The following is a 16,229-nucleotide window of genomic DNA, read 5'->3' as shown; positions in this document are numbered from 1 at the left end:
TTTGTTAAAGTTTTTGTTTAGTTTGAGATAGGTGATTTGATGAAGAAATTTTAAAGTTTTGAGGAGTTATTGATATATCTAATTTTTGACAACCATGGAACCTCATGGTTAATGAATTATTCTTACATATATTTGTTGGGAATTTATGTTGATTAAGGTGATTTAATGTCCTAGTAAGTTATTTCCATGTGTATGTGGTGATTATGTATTTGATATTGAAGTTGAAGAAATTATGGGAAACTTTGGCAATTTGGAGCATTTCGGCAGCCTTGAAACTTCTTGATGAATGCTTGAATTCATGAAGATATTTGATGAAATGTGATCTTAAAGATTGCCAAGTATGTATGTAATTTAATAGTGAATTTATATGTAATGGTTAGGAGTGTTATGTGTATATATTGTTTAGAATTGAATATTGTGAATTGGAAGTGTAATTGGTGCATTATCAATTGGTTATATTCTGCCCAAAGTGACTATAATGTAAAGTGATGAATGGTTGTGGTATGATACAAATACAGAATTAGGTTTGGGCAGTGAAGTTATAGCTAGTTGAATGTGTGATTGGTTGGTGTTTCAAAAATGTGTTAAGGGCAGTATGTATTTTAAGCTATAAATGGAATTGTGTGACTCCAATTGGTATGAGGCCAATTGGAGGTGAAACTAGGCACAAAATGTGCCAACTTTTATGTTGAAAGCTTACCAAAATTCTGTTCGGAAAGTGATACTAAAACTGACCTAATCCGAAATTGCAAACTTGGTAACCCAGAAATTGACCATTTGAATAGCAGTCAGTCTTTTAGCCATAACTCACTCAAAATAGGTCCAAATAACTTGAAATTTATACCGTTGAAAAGCTTAGATATAGAGCTACATCTTTTGCAGAGATCACAAAACCCAGAAATGACCATAAGTAAGTCAAAATACTTGCACAAGTTTGGGTATAAAACCTGCCAGAATTAGAAGTGACCTAAAAATGACCTAAGTTTGCCATTTTAGTGCAACCTGTCCAGCATTGGTAAAATGACCATAACTTGGTCTAGTAAACTCCAAATGACCTAAAATTTATGGCGAAAGTTCAATAAGACATAGACCTACAAGTTTGTAATTCTGACCAGAACCCAGAAACTGAGGAAACTAGGTCATACAGCTAAGTCAAAACAGCATACCAAAATCCGATAAATTGCAATAAAATGCAATACACTTGAAAATGAAATTAGTAACATATACCAACACTTAAAGACTATAAAATGTAACAAATTAGAAACAATTTAAATGAGTACTGAAACACTTTAAATTGTGTATTTCAGTTAGTAAGGACTCAGGGAAGGGGAAAGAACCACTGAGTCAAGGCCAAGAGGCTACTCATCAGAGGTTTGTGCATAACAGTTATTTCTTTTGAATTTTCAATTGAAATAAATTATGACAATTTGTATGTTATTGCTTAAATTGTGGAAAATTGTTTGAATGAAATTTGATGGATACTTATTGATTGAAAAATATTGTAAATGGTTTGAAACCACAGCTATCATGTATATTTAATTGAATTCCTCGATAGCTTGTCTAGTGGGACGAATTGGCTTTGAATTCCCTTTCTGGCTGAAGTGTTGAGGTGCGTGCCAGTTGAGGACGAATAGGATGAGTACTCATACAATTGCTAGCTAGCTATATTATTCCTCATTAGACATTGGCTTTTGGGATGAATTAGACTTTGGAATCATAATTAAGCTGTGTGTGTAATTTACTAGTATGTATTGAAACATTGTGAAATGGAATTTAATTCTTTATGACATTTTTTGTCTTTTGAAATTAACTATGATTTTAAGTATTCACAGTTTATATGATTTATGGTTTATAGTTTTAAATTGCATTTTCTTAATGTTGTGCACCACTGAGATTGTAACACCTCATCAGAGCAACTCCGCACATTCTCATCGTCCAGGTGACGGTCTGGCCGACTAGAACGTCCGGAAAAATATTTAAACTAAAGTTAGGAACCATAATTAACTCAAATATTAATAAGAAAAATTTAGTAAAAATTTTAGAAATAAAATACAACCAAGTTAAACGAGCCGGTGCCCAAGCGATGGGTAACCAGAGGTAAGTTGCGGTTCTCGCAACGAGGAGCCCTAGACCCAGAAAAAAATTCATAAAATAATTTTTGGGACTCCAGAGAAGGGTTATTGAGGTTTCTATGGCATTAGAATGCCAAGAAAATATTTAGAAAAATTTTTTAATCGGTACAGCCAATTTTGACCCGTTAAGCCAAACGGAGGGCATTTTGGTCATTTCGCCTTCAGAGGTGATTTTTGGCCGACTTGTCCAGTTAAGTAAATAATTATTATGATCTAAAATATGAATAAATATTGGTAAAAATTTAATTAGAAATGAGTTAAAGAAAGAAGAAAGAAAAATCAAATAAAAAGGGCATTTATGATATAAGCTTGATGTAATTAAAACCCCTTAGCCAATCAAAACTTAACAAATGCATTTATAAGACATTAAATAAGAGAAAAGAAGTCAAAATATGAAAAAGCAATCTGCTCACCTTCACCTTCTTCACCGAATCTCCATGGCCATTTTTCTTCATCAAATTTTCAAGCTTTAAGCTTGCAATATCTCTTTATCTATCCACCAAAATCCCTAAGCCTCTTGACTAAAATTTATCCCCACATCAAGAGGAATATTTTGATTATCAAAAAGTGAGGAAATTCCAAAGTTTCTACAAGTGAAAGAAGTGGTTAAAGTGAGGTTAGTGCTTACTTTTACAAATATTTCTTTATTTCTATGTTAAGGGACTTGAAATAAGCAAGGAATTGTAACTAAAATGAATAACAATTATGTGTATGAATGCCATGAATTTCGGCAGCCCTATTGAAGGAATAGAAATGAGTGTTTTGTTGGACTTAGAGTAGATTAGAAATGATGTTTAAGGTACATATACACAAGTATAATGAATTGGTATGCTAACTAAGGTAATTAGTGTAACCCTTGAATTTGAGCTAAGGTTTTAAGAATGAAAGTTTGACTTGGCTTAGGAAATTGTTAGAGAACATTTTAATGGTCAATTAGTGACCATTTTAGGTAAGTTGACCACAATTTGGACTGAAATATAGCATGGCCAAGTGAATGTGTAGGTCGTAAGGATGACAGCAGAGTGACTGAAATTTCAGTTCACTTGGACTGCCATATCCTTGGCTGTGTTGGTTCAATTGGTGTTTGGCCAATTGGACATGAAACTAGGCTTATAATGGCACATTTTTGCTGAAGAAACCATGCCCAAAAGACCAAAGCAAGAGGACCAAAAGTTGGCCCCAATCCGGATACCCTGCAACAAAGACTGCAGAATGACCAAATGAATAAGAATCGTTCATTTGGCCATAACTCAATGTAGATATGGTCAATTGATCTGAAATTTTTACAGCAACAAGATAAGATATAAAAAAACAACTTTCATGAAGAAACCTAGCCCAAATTATGCCATTAACTCATTCAAATTATTGAGCAAAGTTAAGTTATCAAACCTGCAACTCTGCAGATTTTCATTTGAGCAGTAATGTTTGGATGGCTATAACTCTCTCTAGAAAACTCGGATTTAGGCGATTCTTGAACCGATGGAAATCTAAGGTATGGTAGAACATTTCATATGAAGAAAGTTAGACCAAATTATGAACTTAACTTGACAAAATTACTGAACAAAATTGGATCAAAAATCGCTGCACTCCAAAATCTCAAAGATGAATAAAGCAGACGTGAACGGTAAATTTATTTTAGCCATAACTTGAGCTACAAAACTCCAAATGGAGTGATTCAAAAAAGAAAATTCAACTAGACAAAATAAGGAACAACTTTCATGTTTACCATTTCCTCAAATTCTTACATCAAACAAAGGCCCAATGGAATAGTAAAGTTGAGTTACAAAAATTGAAAATTTTGCTTCTCTTGGTTTAAGCTTAGAAATGGTATTAATGCTTAATGCCAACAAGTTTTAAATGCAAAATGTGGTACATTGGAAGTGTTAAAACCAATGCAACTATTTTCTATGCAAAAGTCAACTTTTTGTTGACCAATGAAGTAAATAGTGACACCAAGACTTGAAATTCAAAAATTGTGAAACTTAAAAGTGCAAAATGCCCTAGTAGGCCTAATGTGATTGGTTTGGATAGGTTGGCATGCCAATAGGGTATTGTTTTAGCAGTACTGCGAAAGGTTTTATGCCTGTATTCATGGCTTTATGCCTGTATTCATGGCTTTATGCCCGTATTCATGGCTTTTATGCCAGTATTCATGGCTTTTATGCCCGATCATGTGATATCATGGCTTTTTAGCCATACTGACTGCATAGGTGGTTGACGTTCTGCGTCCCATGGTATAACGGCCCGAGGCACCGCGGTGTCCAGCGCCAACGACCCGTTATCCACCCGATGCTCAAGATAGGTTACTTGGGCATGGAAAAGTATAATCAGAATTGAACCGATTGTTAAAGAAAATACGAAAATTAAATATCAGGAATGATTATGATAGAATACAAAGAAACTCAAGATCATGAAGAAAATAATTAACAAAATGCATGAAGAAGTTAATATCATAAAACGTAATTAGCCCTCGACTAAACATTAAGTTGGTAATTATTCAGTTCTTATGAACACAATGGCTAAGAAATTATGATTTTTATTTGCATATTATATTTTCTTGTATTATTGGCACCACTAAGCTTTATGCTTAGCGCGTCGCTTTTGCAACGGGTAGGTACTGAAGATTTGGACAGAGGGCTCAGTAGACCACATATTGAGTAAGGCCGTTCACAGTTCTGCATAGTGTTTGTGTCACCTCACCGTCTGCAGTGCATTGGTAGGACACTAGGTGTCATTTTGGTATTTTGTAATTGATTTTATTTTCTCATGTGTAAATGAACTTATGAAATGTAATTTGATGTTTATGTAAATAATGAGAATTGTGTTTGTAAAAGGAAAAGTGAATGTGTATCTATAATTTATATATGATTATCATATGTGATGAATGATTGAGAAATGAATGGTTGAAAAATGTTGAGATTTTGATAAATGGAATTGAGATGATTGAATATGAATATAGAAAGTGTTTTTCACAGGTTCCGAAGAACGGTTTTATCCATTTTTAGCCGGTATTCTGCCGGATTTTCTTTAAAATTTTCGGAACCTCAAACAAATAAAAATTTCGATAAATGGCTTAAAATGAATTATATTTCACAAGTTATATTCAAAATTATGATAAAAATTAATTAAGATAAAATAGAGTGCTCCGGCCCACTGAGTGGCATTGCTTGCTCGGCTACACTGTAGTCGGGTAAGGGGTGTCACAGAGATATTGGCTCAACGATAGCTTTTTCATTGCTGTCGTAGATAGACAGACTGATAAAGCAGCAGAATAGGCTGCTTGTGGTATACTTTTGGGATTTTGCCAGGTATATATGGAGTATACCACCTCCTTGTAATTTTTGTTGTAATGTATGTGAACTGTATGGATATATTGTACTTGGTCTTGAGCAGTTGTAAACTAAAGTTATAAATTATTTTGGCCTGTAAAAATGTTGTATTATACTTCTCTTATCTCAGCTTTTGAACGACTCAGTCATTTTGCATTCTATTTTTTTTTTGAAACTACTGAAAGTGAGATTGAATTGAGTTTGACAAATGTTGAGAAAATTGATTTGTGTTGAGCCATATTGGAGTTTGGGAATAAAACAAGTATATTGGAAGTGCTTTTTACAAGTTTTTTAAGAATGTTTTGTTCAAAATACAGATGGCACTCTGCCGAAATTTTTATGGACTCTATTAATATTGCATATTTGTTATGTAATTTAATTTTGAGTAAAAGATTTTAAAACTTGTCAAAAGTGCTCACTACTGTAAGAAGACATAGAAAATTGTTTAAAATCCCTTGTAGTGTATTTAATGGGTTATCAGTAGAAGAAGTTTAGTAATTCATTATATATACTACGGGAACATGTTATGTCTTACAGAGGGGTAAGGTGTGACACCAATAATTATCAGAAATCTACCACTAAGGGAGCCTAGATCAATCCTGATACCCAGCATGCATAAACCATTTAATACTATTAATTTTCATTAATTAATAAAATATATTTATACACTAGTGTTATAGCTGAATTCTAAAAAATTAAAAAAATAGATAAATAAATGAATAAATAAATAATCACCATAAAAACTAATAACTAAGAAGCGCCACAACCTACGGAGAAAAATGCTGGTTCAACTCGAAAATAAACTTGCTCCTCCTATAACCTAGGAAAAAAAATTGAACAGGAATGAGCATTTGACTTAGGGAGTTTATATATTAATTACAGATACAATTTTTACAAGTAACTAAAACTAATATAATTCTACCATAAAATGCACATCCAAAACATATAATAAACAATCTACCCAAAATTTGAACGAGAAGATAATTTGGAATTACTCATGCACTTAGTGTATCACATCAATGTTTAAATATGAGAGCTGATTCTCTATATAGCTCTCTTAATCCAAATATAACATCGAACTCAACTCAAGTTGGACTTTTGCTTAAATCCAATTGTGGGGGCCAGCGATACTCACTCAAAGCTGTGTCTCACTTGACTTTTCATATCTATAAGGATTGGGTTCCATCGAGACTAGCTCAAGCCAAGACTGCCCGTCCAATCCATATCCATAATATACCACATAAATATATCACACACAGAGTTTTAAATTATCCTCAAGGCAGCAAACACAATTAATTAACAATAATTAAATATACAATAATAGGAATGCCCTCAGCATATTTTAACTAATTATATGCATAAGTAATTATTTATAGAACCCATGAGTATGCCATGTATATAAATAATATTGAAATTATAAAAATAACTAATATCTAATTTATAGACTGGTCGACTTGATTGTAATTAGTTCGGCTAGAGGGAAGAATCGACTAGCCTTGATCACTAATACAGATGCATTGACTTCTATTAATTGACCTACAAAAATTAACCTACTAATTTAAACTATAAAAGTAAGAATTTAATTTAAGATTTTGCCAAAACTTCAACAGAGTCTCCTCTGTAACTAGACCTAATCCCCTACAAGAAAACTCAACTAAAAGCAACAACAACAATACATAAGGCCTCAGGCCCACCACATCAATCATTAATGCTCATTCAGAGCCTACAAGAAACCTAATCTAAGTCCATATCTCCATTCTCTAGCTTTAGTCCTGTTTGTAGGTTTTACAACCATCGCAAGTGCGTGGATCGCTAACAAGTAATAAAGTGATGAGTAAAGTATCATTCTCACGATAAATTATAGGTGTAAGTATTAAACTACACGACAACTTTGACCGTCTAAACTTTCGAAGGTTATAAGAGAGTAAATGTTGAATAACTATTGAAAACTATAAGAAAATAAATCTGAGAACTTAAAGAGAATTCTAATTGGGTGAACAATCCTGGAATTTTAAATTTCATACCTTAACCTTGTTATGGTTTTAATCTTGCTACACACACACACACAGATTTCTTTGAAATGTGAAGTTTAATTTTTGTTCTAATTAATGCCGAACTTAAAAATAATTTTTTCGTATTTTTAAATAATAAAAATTAAGTTTCAAAATATTTATCTATTAAATTTTTAAATATTTTTTAAGTAATTAAAACTTAAAAATAAAAAAAGAAGGAATAAAAACTTCAAGAATCTATATTTTTTTTTGCAATTTTTGTGTTTAAGTGTTTCCGTTATTTTATTTTAATTTTATTTTATATATTTTATAATAAAATTAAATTTTAATAATTTATTCAACAATAATTATTATCAAAGTAAGATATATTTTACAAAAGAAAATAAAAATAAAATGTAATTGAAGTATTAGTAAATTAATTAATATTACTTTTAATTAAATAATTAATAAATAAATTAAAAATAATTATATTATAAATAAAAATATAATTAATTTTAACAAAAAAATATTAATTGTTACATGTGTAATGATAAATTAGTATTCTCTATTTTAATTGGCTAAAAAGAAAATAAAATTTTCTTATTATTTAAAAATTTTAATTTAATTGGTTTGATTTATCTTGTATTTAAATATAAATTCTATTTTATTAGTAATTTTTAGGTGAGTTGGTAAGTGAATTTTCTAAAAATTTAATCCAAATTTAAAAGTTATAAATTTAATTGTAAAATAGTCATTTTATCAATTTTTTAAGTTCGATAGTTAGCAATAAAAAATTATATTTATATAAATAAAAATATATAATGAAATTTATTATATATATTAACTTTTTATTAATTGCATCACTATCTTTTCTTTAATTTTTTTTTGTAATTTTTTTGTGTTAATAAAAACTAAAAAATAATTTATTTTAAGTAGTAAGAATTTCATAAAATTAAATAAAAAAATTAAAAAAAACTCTACAATATTATAAACTTAATAGAATTTTCATATATTATATCATATATGAAAAATTATATATAAAAATTGAAATCACGAATTTATACAGAGTATAAAATAACATCCATAAAAAACTAATATTATTTAAAAATTAATTATTTTATTATTTATATTATTATAAAACGAGTAAGTCCAAAATATCAATAATTTTTTTATTTTATATTAAATACTAAAAAATTCAAAATTAATCTAAAAACATAAAAAATAAAATAAAAAAAATATTATTAACTTTAATTGAAATTTAAATTAAAAGCGTCCTAATTTTGAAAACTTAAATCTCATTAGTTCTATATTTTATGTCTAAAAGCAAAGAATTTTCTCTAAGGATGTTAACAAGTTTAATTTTTGCAAATATTCGGTTAGACCGAATTTTAATAGAATGAGTTTAGATAGTATATAATCAGGTTTATAATGAGTTTGGATTTAAAATTTAATACTTGTTATGAATTCGAGTCAGATTTGAAATTTGTATGTTAGGTATCTATTATTAATCGTTTATATAAATATTTAATTAAATATAAAATATAATTTTTTATAATAATATTTATAAATTTTATATATTTTTTATTTTATATAAAATAAAATTTAAATATTTTATAAAATTTTTAAATTTAAATTATTAATTAAAATTATTTTTACGTAATTTATGAGTTTAAAATTTTTTTTAGTAATAATGATGAGTTTAGAATGAATTTAAATAATTTACAGTGCATGCTAATTGGTTTTAGAATAAACTTAAATTTTAAAAATATTAATAGGCTTGGACGCTAATTAACTGTTTCAAAAATGCGTATTAGTAAAATCACTTGGCTTGGGGAATATATTATCATTTATATAAATAATTGATTCTTTATATTATTACCTTATAATTGATTCTATAACACAAATAAGATGTATGGACACAAATCTCCATAATCTAAAACGACAAAGAAATGAAGGCAGTGATGACTACTGTGGAAGTACGGATCAGCATGGACCTATTCACAACTCATTACTCATCACTGTTGACTGTCAAGAGACCAGTTTCTCAGATTCTCACCCGTATCACTGTTCTTTGTGCTTCACTGTTAGTATGCATCTTTACTGGGTTATTTTGGGTTCTTGTTGAATTTTAGTCTAATAATTTCATTGGCGTTGATTTGAAGGTTTAAACCCTGGTTTTTGGTTAGGCTTATAGACATTTCATTTGGGTTATTTGAAAAATGGCTTCAAAAGGAAAGGGTGATAATGAAGAATCTGGTTATAAAAGTAAAATCTGGGTTTTGGATCAGAAGTTGGATCAGCCCATGGATGCAGAAGCTGGGAGACTTAAGAATAAGTATGAGGAAAAGGTACAAAGCATTTCTATTTCCAGACCATTTTACTTTCCTCTCTCCTGAGCTATCTTTTGTACTAATTGGAAGTTACATTGGTAAGCTGAACTGCATCTAAGGCCTTTCTTATTTACAGCCATATAAGATTTGTACTACATATAAGATTTGGACAAATCTCTTCCCTTGAGCTAGTTTTCGTTGGAGTTAGGCCAGTCCATTTGGTTTGGATAAAGGCTTTGTGCTACATATAAACTTGGGCATATCTCCTCCTGAAAGGAGTTTATGAATGAAATTGAGTAGCATTGTTGTTGACAACTCCGTATGCTATATAGTTGGTGTTTATTCAAGATACCATTCTAGTCCAACAAAGTGATAAGGAGATTATGAGGATACTAAGGTCTCGAAATTTGTTTTCTTTGCTGATTTGTTTTTGTTTCTTTCAGAAATCTTCCACCTTATTACTTTTGTGCCTCGCATTCCAAAGCCTTGGAGTGGTCTATGGAGATCTAGGCGCTTCGCCCTTGTATGTCTTCTACAATACATTTCCTGATGGAATCAAAGATCCAGAAGATGTGATTGGAGCTCTGTCGTTGATTATATATTCCCTCACATTTATTCCACTCTTGAAGTATATTTTAATTGTTTGTAGAGCAAATGACAATGGTCAAGGTGAAGTAATTTCGACTTCTAATTTGTTTTAAAGTTTACACCATCAGTGCCACATGGTTTTCCTACCCATTTTTCATATAAAGTTTCTTTGTTCTCTGATGTCCTAATCCCTTTATAATTTACATACCTTTTTGTCAACCAGACTGTTTAGATTTCTAACATTTTCGTTATGGCTTTTATTAAAGAGCTTATCAGAATAACTTATCCCCGTTTTCTTGATCATTTACCAAACTTTTTTGGCTTCATCTTTGACAATTTGACTTAAGTTCCAATATTCTCTTCCCTTGTCTGTTCTGATTTGTAGAAACCCATGTATTTGCCTTTCATTATTCTCTCCACTGGCTTTGTTTAATCTTACTAACTTCTTAGCATCAATTTTGGCTAATTTATCCTTTTCACAAGCATCTTCATTCTGGCACTTGGGGTGATTCTTGTAATAGTTCTGTTTGGTCTTCATTACACATTGCACGTTCTAGTTCCACCTCCAAGCTTCCTATGGGGATGATCTATTGCCTTTCAACATAACTAAAACTTCCACTGCATATTTTCTTTTGTCTTCTTAAATTTCTGCAACTATTTGTTTGCAAAATTTTCATCATAGCCAAATTTCTATATTAGTTGATTGTACCTTCTCTTTCCACCACCAAGCTTCCTTTGAGGGTGGTCTACTTGCTTGCAACACCTAAAACTTATGCTGCCATGTTTTTTTCTTCTCAAATTCTCGCAACTATTTGTCATATTTTCATCATAGTCAAATTTTCAATATTTTTCATTTTACATTGTCTTTCCACCACCAAGCTCAATTTGAGGGTGGTCTTCTTTGGACCTAATTACAACTTTTGTTGCCTCCTTTTTTTTCCCCACTTTTATTTTAGCCAAAGTTCCATTTGTCAACTTGTAATTGCTTAAACTTGAAAGTCACATGTTTCTCTCCTCTTAAGTTTTACCACCTTGTGATTTCCATTTATCAACCTAATTCCTTAAGTCTTTCATGCGTTGCGCAATGACTGCCTCTCTGGTGTTTCCTTACTATCGTTGCATGATGCTTCATTAACCAATTTGATGTGAATGATGATGAATTTACATTCAGGGAAAAACAGACTCATGTATGTTTGTGTACTTATAATTTTCTATTTCTATCACTTATGCTTTCTTAGCATTCTATTTTCTTTGATGATTTCATGTTTCATTGGGTCTTCTTGCTTATCCTAGCTGAACAACTAGTTAGTACCCACTCTTTCAACGTGGTTTACATATGTAATTCTGAAGCCGGTGGGGAGTGAAAGCATCTTTTGAATTAATATATTTTGTGTTGCAGGTGGAACATTTGCACTTTATTCACTACTTTGTCGGCACGCTAATGTAAAGACTATCCCTAACCAAGATCATACAGATGAACAGCTAACAACTTATAGCCGTTCTACAATTTATGAAAAATCATTTGCTGCAAAGACAAAGAGATGGTTGGAAGGACACTCTTTCAGGAAGAATGCACTTCTTTTACTTGTTCTTGTTGGCTCCTCCATGGTTATTGGGGATGGAATTCTCACGCCAGCTATATCAGGTATATTTCCTTTTCAGCTGTGAACTTAAATCTAAATATACTTCCTTTGATAGCTCTCTGTAGACAAAAGGTGGTATATATAATTTGATTGTCTGTAAATATGTTAAAAAAACAAGTGAATAAGACTGCAAATTGTGTATGAAATAAAACAAATGATAAGAAAAAAATACCCATAATCCCTAGATCAGAGAAGAAAGTTTTCAGTTTCTCATATTATATTGCAGCTTGAACACTCTTGCTTTTGGAAACGTAAAACTTGGGAAGGAAGAAAAAGGAGAAAGAAAAAAGTCATCTGTGTTAATTCCTAAAATAATATTGGGCTTGAAAAATTTGAAAATCACAAGGAAATATTTGAAACTTCAGATCTTAATATCAAAATTTTCCAGAAAGTGAGTTACATTTCCATAGGATTGTGTGAGACAAACAAACATGCAAGTCAATATGCATTTGCGCTAAAAAATAGAAATAAAAGTGGACTTAAAAAGTGTTTTGCATTTGGTGCCTTTAATAAATGATAAAAATTTGTGTAGTTAGAGAGTAGTTTGAGTTGCTTGAATTTGTGTCTTATGTGTGCATTACAAAACAGAATTGAACTATTGTTTTACTGATACCATTGGAGCACTGGGGAGCACATGTTCTTCATTGGATTTTTCTCCCCTCATTTTGCTCTGGACTGCTCCCAAATTCTGAAAAAGTCATCGATGCAGAATACACTTCTAAAGATTTTAGTAGTACTTAGTTTAGAAAAAAATATAGATAACAAGAATTTTAGTTTAATAAGAATTTTAGTTTTTTAATGATTGTGTATCCTAAATAGATTAGGTTCCTAATTATATTGGGATTCTTCAATTCCTAATATGATTGAATTAGGGTTCTCTAATCCTAATGAGATTGGGATTCCTAATCCTATAAATAAGACCTAGGTTTTTCATTGTTAGCAGTTTTATTATGACAATTTCTATAAGCTTAATAATATCTTGAGAATTAGTTCTCTTTTAACTAAGGGCTTTGTTAGGCATAGTCTTAGCCCATGTGCTATTCCTGCACTCTTGACACCTAAGAAAGATGGTTCCTGGAGAACGTGCGTGGATAGTAGAGCTATAAACAAGATCACTATTAAATATAGGTTCTCAATTCCTGGACTTGAGGATATGTTGGACTTGTTTGCAGGAACTTGTGTGTTCTCTAAAATTGACTTGCGTAGTGGGTATCATCAAATTAAAATTAGACCAGGAGATGAGTGGAAAATTGCTTTTAAAACCTAAGAAGAATTGTATGAATGGTTAGTGATGCCTTTGGGATTGTCTAATGCACCTAGTACTTTTATGCGTGTCATGAGTCATGTTTTACAATCTTTATTGGTAAGTTTTTGGTAGTTTATTTTGATGATTTTTTTTACCTACAGTAAATCTAAAGAAGAGCATTTGGATCATCTTCGACAGGTTCTTGATACTCTTAAGAAAGCAAAATTATATGTTAACTTTAAGAAGTGTTCTTTTATGCAATCTAAAGTGCTTTTCTTAGGTTTTATTATGTCTGCGCAAGGCATAGCAGCTGATCCTGAAAAAGTAAGAGTCATTAAAGAGTGGCCCACACCTAAAACAGTTTCTGAGATATTTAGCTTTCATGGATTGGCTACTTTTATAGAAGATTCATTAGAGGATTTAGTTCAATCATGGCCCTTATTACTAATTGTCTTAAGGAAGGTGAGTTTGATTGGACTAAAGCCGCTAATAAAGCATTTGATGATATTAAGTTGAAAATAACTGAAGCATCTGTTTTAGGGCATCCTAATTTTGATAAAGTTTTTGAAGTTTCTTGTGATGCTTTAGATGTTGTTATTGGAGGTGTCTTGAGTCAAGAAGGTCATCCTATAGCATTCTTTAGTGAAAAATTCAATGAGACTAAACAAAGGTATTCCACTTATCATAGGGAGTTTTATGCTATAGTCTAGTCTCTTCGTCATTAGCGATATTATTTATTGCCACAAGAGTTTGTTTTGCTTTCTGATCGCCAAGCATTGAGGTATTTGAACTCACAAAAGAAATTGAATTCTAGACATGCTAGGTGGGTTGAGTTTCTTAATGAGTATTCGTTTGTTCTTAAACATCGTTCTGGTGTTGAGAATAAAGCAGCTGATGCACTTAGTTGTATAACAATTGTTCTTCATGAAATGAGTGCAAATGTCATTGGATTTGAAAAGATGATTATGATACTTGTTCTGATTTTGGTCTTATTTTTCAAGAGGTGAATGCAGGTAATTGTCGTGATTTTGTTGATCTTGTTATTCATGATGGTTATTTATTTAAGGTCACTAAATTGTGTATTCCTCGTACTTCACTTAGAGAATTTTTAGTATGGGAATTACATGCAGGTGGACTAGCAGGACATCTTGGAAAAGATAAGACCATTGCATTTGTTGAGGATAGATTCTATTGGCCTTCATTAAAGAGAGATGTTGCTAGGATTGTCTCACAGTAACTTACTTGTCAGTTAGCTAAGGCTAAGAAATATAACACTGGTTTGTACACTCCTCTTCCTATTCCACATACCCCTTGGAAAGATGTGAGTGTGGATTTTGTTCTTGGGTTACCTAAAACAGCTCGGGGGCATGATTCTATCTTAGTAGTAGTGGATAGATTTTCAAAAATGGCGCATTTCATTCCATGTAACAAGATATGTGATGCTTCACATGTAGCTGCATTGTTATTTAGGAAAGTTGTCAAATTGCATGGTTTACCTTCTTCTATGGTGTCTGATAGAGATGTTAAGTTTATTAGTTACTTTTGGAAGACACTTTAGAAGTTGTTTGGCACAACATTGAAATTTTCTTCAGCTTTTCACCCTCAACAGATGGTCAAACTGAAGTTGTGAATCTTAGCTTGAATGATTTGCTTAGGTGTCTTGTAAGAGAGAAGCAAGGTAATTGGGATTTGGTTCTTTCTATTGCAGAGTTTGCTTGTAACAATTCAGTAAATCGTTCCACAGGTAAGAGCTCTTTTGAGATTGTTCATGGCTATTCTCTCCGTACCCTAGTTGACCTTGTTCCTCTTCCACTTGATATTCGTGTTTCCCAACCTGCTGAATTTTTGCTCAACATATTCATGAATTGTATGCTGAGTTTAGGCGAAAGATTGCTTTAAGTAATGAAAATTACAAGCTTGTTGCTAATGTGCATTGTAGCAATAAAGAATTTAATGTTGGTGATTATGTCATGGTTCATATTCGCCATGGAAGATTTCCTAAAAATTCTCTAAAGAAACTTCATGCTTGAGTCATTGGCCCTTTCTCCATTTTTCAAAAACTTGGATCTAATGCATATTTACTTGACTTATCTAAAGATATGAATATTAGTCCTGTTTTCAACGTGGGGGACTATCACCTTATCAAGGCACCTTTGAGCCTCCTATTTTGCCTTCTAGTGTTTCTGCAGGTCAACTTGTGCCAAAGTCGTCATCAGTTCCTTAGTCGAGAGATATCATTCACATTGTGCTTAATGATGAGTTCGTTACTTCCTCACAAGGTGGATTTCGTAGATTTCTTGTCAAGTGGCAAGGCCGTCCTACTTCTGATGCTACTTGGATCACACGAGGAATTCCAGAGCCTAGATCCTTCACTCTTGAATGCATATTTGCAAGTCAACTCTACGGAGTCGAGTTCTTTTTAACCAAGGGGGAATGATGCAGAATACACTTCTAAAGATTTTAGGAGTACTTATTTTAAGAAAAAATATAAAAAATAAGAATTTTAGTTTAATAAGAATTTTAGTTTTTTTTATGATTGTGTATCCTAAATAGATTAGGTTCCTAATTAAATTGGGATTCTTCAATTCCTAATTATGATTGAATTAGGGTTCTTTAATCCTAATGAGATTGGGATTCCTAATCCTATAAATAAGACCTAGGTTTTTCATTGTTAGAAGTTTTGTTATGACAATTTCTATAAGCTTAATATTATCTTTAGAATCAGTTCTCTTTTTTTCAAGGATTGGTCCTTGATTTTTTTCTTTGTTTTTTTATTCTTTCCCTTTGTTCTACGTCAGTTGTTTTGTTCATTTCACAAACTTTAGTGGGGGCCTCAGGCGAAGAGTCCAAAGCAGGACCTCTGTCCCATGTATAGACTCTAACATAACATTTCATAACTCAAGGGACCATACTGTGACATGAGTTCATTTATGATGTGAGTGCCTATTCGTTTGAGACAACACTATGCTA

The 16,229-nt window shown here is 31.5% G+C and overlaps 1 protein-coding gene and 1 long non-coding RNA gene across 7 annotated transcripts in view; one reads left to right on the top strand and one right to left on the bottom strand.

Moving 5' to 3' along the window:
* Positions 1-9,402: 9,402 nt before the first annotated feature.
* Positions 9,403-16,229, top strand: part of LOC110654817 (potassium transporter 10) — a 42,840-nt gene continuing 36,013 nt past the window's right edge. Inside the window, exons 1-3 of the mRNA XM_021810935.2 lie at positions 9,403-9,800; positions 10,226-10,451; positions 11,770-12,015. Coding sequence (XP_021666627.1) covers positions 9,672-9,800; positions 10,226-10,451; positions 11,770-12,015 — 601 coding nt within the window. The 5' untranslated portion in view covers positions 9,403-9,671. The remainder of the gene's footprint in view (positions 9,801-10,225; positions 10,452-11,769; positions 12,016-16,229) is intronic.
* The window catches only part of LOC110654818 (uncharacterized), a 37,511-nt gene continuing 33,008 nt past the window's right edge, over positions 11,727-16,229 (bottom strand). Inside the window, exons 3-5 of one of the 6 annotated variants that reach the window (XR_002494775.2) lie at positions 12,627-12,701; positions 12,186-12,270; positions 11,727-12,107 (exon numbers count right to left, since the gene is read on the bottom strand). This is a non-coding gene — a long non-coding RNA (uncharacterized LOC110654818). The remainder of the gene's footprint in view (positions 12,108-12,185; positions 12,271-12,626; positions 12,702-16,229) is intronic. The other 5 variants (XR_002494772.2, XR_009148260.1, XR_002494773.2 and 2 more) reach the window with 5 other exon arrangements.

Source organism: Hevea brasiliensis, chromosome 4 (genome assembly GCF_030052815.1).
Source record: "Hevea brasiliensis isolate MT/VB/25A 57/8 chromosome 4, ASM3005281v1, whole genome shotgun sequence".
Lineage (NCBI taxonomy): Eukaryota > Viridiplantae > Streptophyta > Magnoliopsida > Malpighiales > Euphorbiaceae > Hevea > Hevea brasiliensis.
The sequence above is the reverse complement of the archived record's forward strand: the minus strand, read 5'-3'. Positions and strand labels throughout refer to the sequence as shown.